General features: G+C 39.5%; 1 protein-coding gene across 2 annotated transcripts in view; it reads left to right on the top strand.

Annotated features, from left to right (window-relative positions):
* Positions 1-12,887, top strand: part of GABRA3 (gamma-aminobutyric acid type A receptor subunit alpha3) — a 219,990-nt gene that overhangs the window by 199,955 nt on the left and 7,148 nt on the right. For both annotated transcript variants that reach the window (XM_070604459.1, XM_070604460.1), the window contains exon 7: positions 3,817-4,217. In XM_070604459.1, coding sequence (XP_070460560.1) covers positions 3,817-4,217 — 401 coding nt within the window. The remainder of the gene's footprint in view (positions 1-3,816; positions 4,218-12,887) is intronic.

The following is a 12,887-nucleotide window of genomic DNA, read 5'->3' as shown; positions in this document are numbered from 1 at the left end:
AATGAAAGCGTATTCCAACACACAGACTTGTGTGTAAATCTTCCTAGCAGCTTTATTCATAATAGTTGAACATTGGAAGCAGTCCAGATGTCCATTAGTAGGGGAATGGATAAACAAATTATGTTCTATCAATACAATGGAACACTACCCTGAAATTAACAGGAATGAACTAAAGATAGATGCAGCAACGTGAAGGAACCTAAAGAATACTATGCTGAGTGAAGGCAGTTAGACACAAATGAATACATACTGTATGATATTTATATGCAACTCTGGGTGGAAAAATCTAATCCAGACTGAAAGAACGCAGAGCAGTGCTTACCTGGGGCCAAAGAGGGGATGAAGTGGCTACAAAGGAACCTTTGGGGTGATAAACGTATTCTGTAGATCATACCTATGAGAAAGGGCGCAGAGGGGTATTACCAGATGGTAGAAATCTCACAGGAGCACAGGTTACCACAAGACTATGATAGTGTAATGGTCTAAGGAGTACTAAAGATCAAGGAGAATGTGGACTCCTACCTCTTGAGCTCTTGATTCTGAATGATAAACCACCTCTTGAGAACCGAAACAGTATACTCAATAGGAGAGTCAGGTTTCAGTTCGGACCAAAAGAGGAAAGTGCATTCAGAGAAGAGGTGGAGAATATAGGTGGTCCTAGAGCAGCAGAGTTGGAAAGTTAGAAGAGTTTTGGAGAAAGGGGATGTTAAGAAGGAATGAGGGACTGGGTCATATTCAGTAACGTACTTTGTGAAACAGGATTCAAGCTGACTGACAATGCATTAACAAAAAGCCTTGCCCTTGTGGTGGTGTCTCAGCTCAACAGGTATATGAAGGATGATTAATTCTGATTGTCTCCTGGGGAGAGTGAGTGCTCATTTTGAATGCTGTGGTCTGAAATGTTTTAATTTTTGTATCCCTAGGACCTAACTCTATAAGGTACAGAATAGACAGTTGTTAATGTTGGAGAAAAGAAGAGAACAAGACCTATATTATCGATAATAATAACAATATTGTTACTGCAAGAAAAGAATATTATTCACTCTGACGGGAGCAAATGTGGTGCAATGCCATGGGCTATAGGCTGAGCAGAGCAGTTCCACTCATCACACAGGCACTAGGGGCCTACTCTGCCAGGTATTGTGTTTGCAGTTGAGCAGATAGAGACGAATTACCCATGGTCCCTGCTCTCAAGCAACTCCTGGTTTAGTGGGGCAGACATGTATAGTCAAAGAAGTATACTTTTAAGACTTTTAGAAGTGCTTAAAGGAAGTGAAGCAGGGCATTCACAAAAAACTTTCTAGAAGAGTCTTGAAAGAGAAGCACTGGATGGCAGGCCTGGATCTCTTTTAAAATGCCAAACCTCTTTGTCCATCCATGAAGTGTACCAAATGCTTGATTGAGGGTCTTACCAGCTCTGACTAGCTAAGAGCTTTTCACAACATGACAGTGCTAATTAAGCCCTAGAGGCTAGAGCTCTAAAAATCTCTACTGAGCTATGGCACAGAAACACTTGTGTTGCAGTGCAGTCCTCTCCGTCCATGCACTGGCACACTGCTGTGAATGTGCCAGGGTGGACGACTGCATTTGCTGATAACCGTAAATGACGTAACTTGTTTCTCCCATGAACTACTCCTTGCTCGGTGTGGGCAGAGGGTTACTGCGCCCGGGGTCCATTCTCAGAGCTTAGCAGGCTACAAATTCAGACAGTTTGTTCATAGGTACTAGCTATGTGGCTGATTCCTGACAGAGCTTAAAATGTGTTTTTGCTAATTAGCCTTGACGACTCTCTGCCTAAGTTTGTGCAAAGGTACTCCTTTAAGGGTCTCTCTGTTGAAACTGTACTAAGTCTTTTCCAGTCTGGGTTTTCATTTATATAGCAAGTATGTAAGTAAGGTACTCAAGAAAGCAAGATATGATGAAGCCCCAGAGACTGCACCACACATGCTGACTCTCTGGGTAGAGTTAATAGTTAATAGGCTTTATCTGCTTGCTCTTCTATGTAACGTCTCCCACCCCATTAAGACTTCCTTCCTGGGGCCGGCCCGGTGGCACAGTGGTTAAGTGTGCACATTCCGCTTTGGCGGCCTGGGGTTCGCCGGTTCGAATCCCGGGTGCGGACATGGCACCACTTGGCACGCCATGCTGTGGTAGGCTTCCCACATATAAAGTAGAGGAAGGTGGGCATGGATGTTAACTCAGGGCCAGTCTTCCTCAGCAAAAAGAGGAGGATTGGCAGCAGTTAGCTCAGGGCTAATCTTCCTCAAAAACAAAAAAAAAAAGACTTCCTTTCATGCCCTGCTTGACCCAGCTCATAAGGCTCACATTCCCCATCCTCTTGAGCATGCCAACGCTCAGAAAGAGGTTCTGACTATTCCTCCTTCCTCAAGTCTGGATGACTGTGGGTACAGCAACTGCCTCATCAAAACTCTGAGGAATAGAGACTGCATGGAATATTCGTGGCTGGGGAGAATGAAGGCACAGAGAGACTAAGGAAATTGCCCAAGATACAAAGCAAGTAAGTGGGAGAACTCAGGCCTTCTAACTTCTATGGAAGTATTCAGGACTAGAGTATTATTGCTAACAGTTAGACAATTATTATAATACAGTTTAAAATGTGATTATAATTAATTATATAATTATGACAATACTATTGCTATAATAACAGTAAAAATAAGAGTAATGTTAATTATAGAAGCTACTATTTATTGAGTGATTACTCCCAGATGGTGTGCTATGGGCTTTATACACATCATTTCGTGGGCTCCCCCAACAAATCTCTGAGTCTGGTATCAACACACACATTTTACACGTGATAAAGCTGAGACTTACTGGGGGTAAAGCACCATGTTCAAGGTCATGTTACTAGTAAGCGGGATTGCCGGAATTGTAGTCTATTTCAGTCTGACTCTACAGCTCATATTGTTAACCACAACACTGTATAGCTCATATGTATATCTAGAATATGAAAAGATTAGTAAAAAAATTTTAATAGAATTTAAAAGTGAATAAAGGAAAGTCTTAAATTTAGGTTAATAACACTACCAAGAAAAAGAATCAATTGATCGAAAAGCAAGCTCTTGTTTGGCAAAAACTCACAAGAACTAGATACTGGAACAGCTTTGGTTGTCCACAAAGCTCAATAGGACCTAGAGTGTGATGCAGATAAGAACCATTTTCTACAATAGTTTGTTGTATTTTTAGGAGAACATTGTCCACAATAAGGGAAGTGAAAATCCTACTGAGCTCAGACTATGTCCTGAGTCTTGGGCTCAGTTCTGGGCTGTTCAGAAAAGAACCAACTACCACACTGGGAAAGGAGGAGAAACAAGAGACAGGACTGACCATGTTCATTCTGGAGATGAACAGATTCATGAGGAACCATGGCCATCCTCTCCAACTCTCTGAAGGCCTATCCTGGAGAGGAGGGAGCAGGGTTTTTTTTTTTTTTTCCTGCATTGCCAGAGACAGAACTCTGAGATCAGTCAATGGGCTAAGAGGTACAGGAAAGTGGGTTTCAGCTCATAAGGTAGGTATTTCTAATTAAAAAGCTCTCTTACAATGAAATGGGTTACCTACTCGTCAGTGAAAATGTTTAAGCAGAGGCTAGAGGACAACTTTTAGAAGTGCTATACTGGAGATTCCTATTCCTGTGAAATTGGGATGGCGTGGTTACTAGGTAGAACTTTGACATTCTCTGTTTTTTCCTTTAAAGGGGCCCTTTTGAGTGGGGTATCTGGTAGGAAGTTGACGAGCTCATCAAATATGCTCTAAATGTCTTCCAGTGGAACTGGTTCTCATCTTTCCTCTCCCCAGGTGTCACCACAGTTCTTACCATGACCACCTTGAGTATCAGTGCCAGAAACTCCTTACCTGAAGTGGCATACGCGACGGCCATGGATTGGTTCATAGGCATCTGTTACACCTTTGTATTTTCTGTGCTGATCAGATTTGCCACTGTCAATTACATCACCAAGCGGAGCTGGGCTTGGGAAGGCAAGAAGGTGCCAGAGACCCTGGAGAGAAAGGGGAGATACAGCAAGCGTGGGGGCTGGGAAGCACTCCCTGAGAGAACTGTATTGGAACCAGGAGTGGGCAGCCTGCAGCCTATGGGAACTGGCCAGGGCTGTGAACTATTCACTGGGGTCATCAGTCTAATTCTCAACTGGAGTGCTTCTTGGCAATGTGGAGTGTTTGCTGGGAGAAAAAAGAAGAGGGTAGGTATCATGGAGGGTTGGTGTCTTATCGTGAGGGAACAAACCTAAGTGTGATACTGCTAGTCTCGAGGGGAAACCACTATACTGACAAAGTCACCCGGAAGAGTGGACTCTATCTTCAACCTGGAGAACAATCTTTAGGGCCACCTCTGCCCCTCACTTTCCAGTATGTTCCCATCTATAGTCAACCTAAAGTGATTGCCGTTCCTTCTGTGTCTTTGCTTAATTTTTACTCTCTACCTGGAATGTTCTTTTCTTTTTTCTCTGCATAGTGAAGACCCACTCATTCTTCAAGACACAGATGAAATGCTATTTTCTTCACAGAGCCTTTCCAAAATCATCCAGGTAGCTTTAGCTTTTCTTGGGGCAGGGGTGCTCCTGATATTAAAAGCATTTCTTTGTATTAGAGTTATTTGCCTGCCTCCTCGCTAGACTGAACTTCTTGAGGGCAGGGGTTTGCCTGCATGATCTTTCTGACTAGCCAGCATCCTTGCATAGCATCTGACTCATAGTGAAAGCTAAATAGATGTTAGTTGAATTGGTGGATGGATGGGAAGGAAGAAAACAGAGAGAAAAAAACAGTAAACCAACTGGAATTGGTAGGAATAAAACATGAATACAGTGAAATCAAGATTGTTACGCTTGGCTGCTTTAAAAGACTTCAGATCTCTAGATCTAGATGAAGACTATCCAAAGATGCTAAAAAGAACTGGCAGAAGTGGTCCCAGAACCATTCCAATACTCTTTGAAGAATCATGGAGAAGAGAAAAGATAATGAAGATTTTTCGAACGGGAGGAAAAGATATATTCCATAGAATACAGACTGGTGAGTTGGCAAAATTTTGGAATAGTTTTTAACTATTTATTTAGATAGAATTTATTAACTCCTTGCTATAAATTATGAAGAAATAAGTGTATTTCTACATCCTCCATCTACTCTACCATAGGAATTTTTGGTTGGTTTTATTATTATACTTAGTCTAGTTGTTATCTTTGGATCCTTAAAACATATTTACCCTTCCAGTACTTGATTTATCAGCTATGAACAGGGTCTGCTGACCCCTCACCCATTACAAGATAGCAGGAAATTAGTATACTTATCCTACCTCTCACCTGCTCTATCAGTCTCTGTTGTCTCCCAACTTTTTTTAATACCACTATTTCTGCATTGTCAAGTTCTATAGCATTTATATGCTTTTACGCAGCCATAATTCCTATAGTTGATTAGTCATAGTTCTACATTTAAATTCACTCTCTTCTCAAAATAATCCTTTTATCCATTTTTCCATTCATTGTTTAGTTCCCTCAAGGCTATCCTCTAGAAGTTTCTTTAAGAAGGTCTCATAGGAACCATATTTCCTACTCTCTTGCATGTGTAAAATTATCTGTCAATTGTGTTTATACTTGAATTATACTTGGGCCATTGTACAATTTGTGGGTCACATTCTCTTTCTCTGATGTCCATGTAGACATGGATTGTTATACTCAATTCTAGCAATGCGTGTTGTGATGAAGAAGTTTAAAACCAGCCTGAGAATCTCTCACATAATAGGTGACGATTTTATGGCCTAGAAGCCCATATGCATGTGTCTTTTATTTACAAACTGCAGTTACTTTACAAAGATATATCTTGATCTCTTTGTCTGAATGTTTTCTTGGACAGCATGCTGCCCTTTAAGCCTGTAGACTCACAGCTGTCTTTGTTTCAGGAAAGCTTTCCTGAAATACCTTGTTCTGCTCTCTTCCTGGAAGCACAGATTATACACATCATAGAGCTTTCTTTGTCTTCCATATCTACCATTTTTCTCTAATAAGTTTTAACTCTGTTATTTTCCATTTCATTTTTCTCAAGCCTGTCTTCCATGTCTCTGACCTTTTTCATCAGTGTCTTTTTGCCTTCATTTCTGGAGTAGTAGTATTTGTCCTTACATTAATTTTATGATGTCTGATGACTTATTTTTCATGTGTTCTATGTTTATTTTGTGTGCTGTTCCACAATCCTTTTTGGTTATTTTTCCTCCTTTTTGCAACATGTTTTGCATCAGTACCACATTAGCTTGTTTTCAATTATTCCTTGAAGTTGCATTAGAGGAGTTCTTTACTAGCTCTGCTCTGTGTGAAAGTATCATTTTCGGGAGGAGCTGAGAGAGTGAGTAGGAGAGTGGTGAGTAGTTGGGAGTGAGTAGTTTGAGCATCATCTGTTGTCTATATAAACTCTTATGAGTACTCCTCCTCGTAGTTGTGATTCTGCTTCTCACTAGCAAGAAGTTTCCCTTGTTCACAGGAAAGCCCTCTATATATAGTTGTGTGTTTGTTTGTGTGTGTGTGTGTGTTTAGCATTATATCCTTTAATTTCTCCAGTCTCTACTTCCTCTGCCACTATGTGATGGTCAAGCAGTGTTCCAGGATGTTCTCACTACCAGCCTGAAAACTGATTTTGTTTCAAGACAGGGGTCCTTTTTTTTTCCTCACTCAGGTCATGCCACCCACCTTTTAGGCCTCTATTCTTGGCCTGAAATCCAGAACAACAGGCATCCTTGGTCCATTCTTTACCCTGATCTAATTTTTACTGCATTTGGGAGCCCCTACTTTTGGGGACAAGGGCTAAAAATGCTTTCAGGTTTAATCAAAGATGGAGTTTTTGTTTCTCTCTCTCATTTTCCTTATAGTTTTTGGTTGGTTCCGGAGAGGAGAAGGAAGCAAAGATGTCTTCACTCTGACATATTAAACTGAAAGCTCCCTAGAATACATTATTAAACAGATGTTTTAAGAGCAGTTAGCACTAATCACTGATATCCAGCCTGAGTTCACTAAGAAGAAATTATGCCAAACTAACCTTAAGAAATTTTATGAAAAGTTCATTAGACTGGTAGACCAGGAAATATCATAGACTTTATTAAGACATCTGACTAACTTGTTTTATTATGCCTTCATGAAAAAGAAACAGTAGTTGAAAAATAGTACAATTAGGCTGATGTCACTGGTTGACCAATTGAACTCAAATAAAATTGACTGATGGATGGACAACAACCTGAATGTCCCAGTGATAGTCCACAGGGCTTTGTCATTGACCCTTCCCTCTTAAATGTCATCAGTGACTCAAATGAAGACATAGAAGGTAGGAGATTCCAATTTTTAAGCTGCCATTAATGAATGTTGGTTGGAGAAGAGTATCTTCTGAATTATGAATCAAGAAGAATTTCTAAAGTTTGAGAGAATAGGCTAAAATCAAAACATTAACATTTGCTAACTCAAATTCTTACACATAGGTAGAAAAAAAATAGTTCTGTGATAGACAAGCTAACAACAATTGCACATTATAAATAAGATGCTGGGATATAGGGAAAAAGCAAATTTAATGTAAGTCTTCCATGTGGTGTAACTCTCAAAAAGGTAGATTTAATTTGAGCCTGAGTTAACAGTTACCTAGAACAAGTGAGATGATAAGCCCTTTTACTCTGTACTGGTTGAGCCATGTTTAAAGTACATTGTTCCAGTTTGGTTACTGCAACGGAGGAGGGACAGATGCCTCAAGGGGATGGTGATTGCTAATTTCAGATATCTGAAAGGCTGTCACGGATGTCTTGCTGGGAAGAGGTGTGGGGGCAGTTTGATGTCAGCGAGAGAACTAGAATAGATTGTTAAGAGACTGTAGATGTAGATATCAAAAGTGATAACCATTTCCCCAATTCCAAGGAGCGCTGAAAATGAAAAAAGAGAACAAAAAGAATTGTCTAAAACTCTCTGCAAAGATGGTCATCTCAGTCTTCTTCCTTAGTTCCTCTCCATGGTAAATCCATTTAAGTTACCCAAAAGAAGTCAATTATGAGATTTGAAAAAAACAACAACTATGGAATGAATAAAAATAGGTCTCTAATGTGAGGGTGCTATACTTTGTCCACGCTGCTACAATGTGCAGGGATGAACGGTGAGAACCACTGACCCACAGGAAAAAAGGCTGAAGTGCACTGAGAGTAAAACTATTGGGACTTACATCGTAACTTAGTTTCTGTTTTCCTCCTTTAGAGAGACATATTAACCCTTATTTGCATCATAAAGCTAGAATGGGTGAGCATGAATCTGTTTAAAAATAATATAAATGATTTAAAAATCTATTTCTGATCTGGACTTTGATTAAGGATTACATAAAATGTAAGGAGAAAGATTCCAAAAGAAAGAAAAAGAAGGAATAGGTGAAAACAAAATCTAATTTTCAAATGAAGACAAATGACTAGCTTATAATAGCACTCTAAAACATAGCTGAACTGCAGGCTTTAAGGATCAGCTGCATGTATTTGCACATCCTACTAAATGAGAGTCAAGAAATAAAATACAAACTCACAAGCATCAGGAGAACTGGAGAAGGGATTTCAGTCAGACAAGAGATTTTAATGCATTGTTTTAGAAGAATGAACTTGGAAAGAAAAGAACCCATTTATTAAGCTGAAGTAAGACTGAATCTCCAGAGAAACTCGGTGTTTGAGGTGATCGATACAGCAGAGAATAAAGCACAGGGGTGCAACTAGAGAGACTGTTAAAAGTGTGTGTACAGAATAGTCAAGACCCCAGAGCCTGCCCAACATGTGAAATGTCTGCAGCCAGATGTATACTTTGCAGAAAGACAGCAGAAGTCTCTCTTCTAAAGAAGCTGAATGTCTCCCGAGAAAAGACCTTTACATAGTGACATTTTGGACTACCCCATAAAATGATCTGCTTCCAACTGATCTTCTTAAATCATAGTCTGCAATCAATAAGCCAGCTCAAGTACACTGAGCATACACACATCTTTTATGTTGCCAAATAATATTGAGATACCAAGGATTACCAAAATGAAGTTTACAATCTGAAAGAGAAAAACAAAGATTAAAAGAAAAAAGCTCATCTTGGAGGGAACAAATATAAATTCTCTTTAATTCCCTAAATTAAGAAAAACAAAACTTTTATATTTTTAAATATATCATATCAGTAAAACAAGAATACGATGCTAATACAAAAGGAAATCATAGAATAAGGAAGAGCCCTTAAAATTAAAAAGAATTGCCAAAATAAAAATTTCAATAGAGATGGAAAAATAAACTGAAGTTGGGGCCGGCTCCATGGCCGAGTGGTAAATTTCGCGTGCTCTGCTTCTGCTGCCCAGGGTTTCGCAGGTTCGGATCCTGGGTGTGAACATGGCAAAGCTCATCAGGCCATGCTGAGGTGGTGTCACACGTGGCACAACCAGAGGCACTCACAACTAGAATATACAACTATGTACTGGGGGGGGGGTTGGGGAGAAGAAAAAGGAAAAAAAAAAAGACTGGCAACAGTTGTTAGCTCAGGCGCCAATCTTTAAAAAAAAAAATAAACTCAGGGAAATCTCCCTACAAGTAAAGCAAAAAGAAAAAAACAAGCGGAGAAAGTTAAAGAAAATATAAGAGACTTAGGGATGAATCCAGGAAGTCCATCCAACTGAGAAGCTGCAGAATGAGTGAAAAGAGAAAAATGAATGAAGGGAATTAACAAAGCACTAATAGGAGACATTTTTACAAACGGAAAGACATAAGCCTCCAGGTTGAAAGCGTCCTCATAGGCCCACATGAAGGCACATCATCATGAAACTTCGGAAAACCAGCGATAAAGCGACAGTCAAAAGCTTCTAGAAAGAAAATAAATGTTATCTACAAAGAATTGATTGGCCAAATGGCATCACACTGCTCAACTACGTTGGATGCCGGAAGACAGTGGAGCAGTAAATCTCATAAATCTGAGGGACAAATGATTTTCAACCTAGAATCCTATGCCCTGCCAAAGTATCAACTAAGTAGAGATGTACAGTTGTCATTTTCAGACCTACAAGAACTCAGAAATGTCACTCCCCACGCACTCCACCTTAGGAAGATACTAGAGGATATGTTCTATTAAAACAAGAGAGGAGAACATAAAAGAAAACGACGCTGGATCCAGAAAAGAGGGCATCCAACAGAGAAGATAAGTGAAGAGAAGTCCCAAGATGAAACCTATGCAGCAAGCAAGCCTGGGGAGGAAGCAGTCCAATTTGGAGCAGGAGGCTAGAGGTATTTATATGGTTCTTTACAATGATGTTACCACTGATATCGATTGAACTAAAAATATTGCTGTAATTGTATTAGAGGATGGAGGAGGGGTTGCATAAGTGAGGTAAATCATTATCATGAAAAGATGGTAAGTTATGTGTAAAACCGGTGGCAGTATAAGCATATCATTTAGAAATAACCCTTAGAAGTATCAGCTAAGAGAATTAAAAACAATTATGAGTTGCTGGACAAGATTGGGGGTGCATCGGGGTAAGGGTTCCCTGGTTTTCATTATAAGCCTTTAAGTTCTATTTTTTTAAAAGTATGTGCATTATTACTTTGATTAATTTTTTGAAAATTAGAAATAATAAAAGCAAATTAAAATGAAATAAACCTCTACATTTAAAAAGAAGATAATCATTATTCTCAGAACTGCTTTTAAAATATTCATAAATGCTTTTTTTATTGGGTTCATAATAGTTTACATCATTGTGAGATTTCCGTTGTACATTATTTCTCGTCTGTCACTACGTAAGTCCTCCCCTTCACCCCTGTGCCCACCCCCCACCCCCCTTCCCCTGGTAACCACTGAACTGTTTTCTTTGTCCATGTGTTTGTTTATATTCCATGTATGAGTGAAATCATATGGTGTTTGTCTTTTGAATATTCATAAAGTCTTATCTAAATTTTGAAAACAGTAATTCTTAGGCTCTTTTTCTTATTTCCAAATAATATTTGAATGCTCTAGAATAATATCTTATTTTACATTAGAGAAACTTCCACACACTTCCATACTGAACTTCCATCCTCATCTTGGAAAAGTTTAGTTACTTATCATTAATGGCCTTTAAATTTATGAGGCATTCCTATAAACACAGCCACAAATCGAGTCACCCCTTAGTATTTTCTCTGTGGGGTGGATAATACTCACCATGGGTTAAGTTTTATTCATAAACTAGTGGTCTTCTCACCCTGTTCTACAGTAGGCATAAATGTCCTGGAAACAACTGTACTCTGTTACTGGTAAATCGATTGAAACAAAAACAAACAGCAATCATTTCTGGAATATCTGTGGGATGCAGAGCTAAACATTACATGACCCCAGTACTCAGGAGCTGACTGCCTAGGGAGGAAAGTAATGTATATATACACATAGACAGAGCCCAGAAACAGGACCAAGTGCCATAGGAGAGAGAAAACCAAAGTGTTCCCTCTCCATTTTTTTCTTTTCACCTTAACTTGGCTGTTTCCGGAGGAAACGACTTCCTCAGTTGCCATTGCAATAGGAAGCCACGCTTCTATCCCTTCCTTGCTGCTTCCAGGTCATTACCTCCTCCTTTACTTCATGCAGACTGCCTTGCGCTTTGATGCTTCTCTCATCTGGCTGTCTCACTCTCTATTTTCCTTCATCTTACCAACGTTATTGACTCCAACATGCTCATTTCATATGTAGGATTTTTACAGGTAGTTTACGTTTTTTGCAACAACTGCAAGTTCTGTCTTTGTTTTTCACTTGGATGACCCATCTGATATCATAAACTAGAACTGAGCCTGTGGCCAGTACTATCAGCGGAGCTCTGGGTCATCTCACCTGCTGGGTACCGCTACTGTGTCCACCACTAGGTGAGGGCTTTGGAAATGGACCAATCTAATTGCCTGTATACTTGCTCTGGTGGTTTGTTTCTTTGTTTTTGTCAAGAAGACTGTAAGAGTTAAATCTGCTAATTGTATTAGTATGTTTGGACCTGTCACCTGATAATCAGAAAGCTCATAATAAACTTTGTTGTGGACGTGCGAGGTCATATGTTCTACAGGACCCACCTCCATGTCATCTCTGATCAATGCACAAATTATAGTTTCCTCTGTGGTTATTTATCCTCCCCTCACTTCTTATCTTTATACTCTAATGTGCTTTTTTCTAGACTTATCCTCCTACCTCTCATAAACTTTCCTTCACTTCCTCCAGAAACTCTTGTTCACTGGAAAATAAACTATTCTGTACAACTGGTTTTTTCACTGAATGACCCCTCCAACTACTTCCTGTCTTGACTGACACCCATGTCTCAGCTGGAGATGTTAATCTTCTCTCTCCTGTTTTCCGGAAGTGAAGTTCACATCCTCTTAATCCCCAATATTGCTTTCAGACTATTACTCTTCCACTCTTTTATACTAAAGATGTCTCCTTTGAATCTCCAGATCTTCACTTGGATTCTCATACATCAGGATTTCCTGTTTTTCTCTTACTTCCTTGATATTCTCCTTCGCACTCAAGTTGCCATCTCTCTCACTGGCCTCATTGGATTTCCCTCTTAATTTTATTCCTGTGCTTTTTATGCCAACTATCTATTCTCTGCCCAACAGTCAGAATGATCATTCAAAACTGTAAATTAAAAAAATGTGGCTCAAAATACTTTAATGGCTTCCAACCATAGTTAGATCAAAATCCATAATGCTTATCATGGTTTTGAAAGTCTTATAGGATCTGGTCCCCAGATCTGTGATGCTACCTCTTACCATCCTTTTTTTTTTTTTCATTCAACTCCACTTAGGTCAAGGAGTGGCCTCCTTGATGATCCTTGTACAAGTCACTCTTGTAGCAACCCGAAGTGCTTTGTCATTACTATTCCCTCTCTCT

The sequence above is a fragment of the Equus przewalskii genome, chromosome X, assembly GCF_037783145.1.
Source record: "Equus przewalskii isolate Varuska chromosome X, EquPr2, whole genome shotgun sequence".
Lineage (NCBI taxonomy): Eukaryota > Metazoa > Chordata > Mammalia > Perissodactyla > Equidae > Equus > Equus przewalskii.
This window is presented reverse-complemented; position numbering and strand designations above follow the sequence as displayed.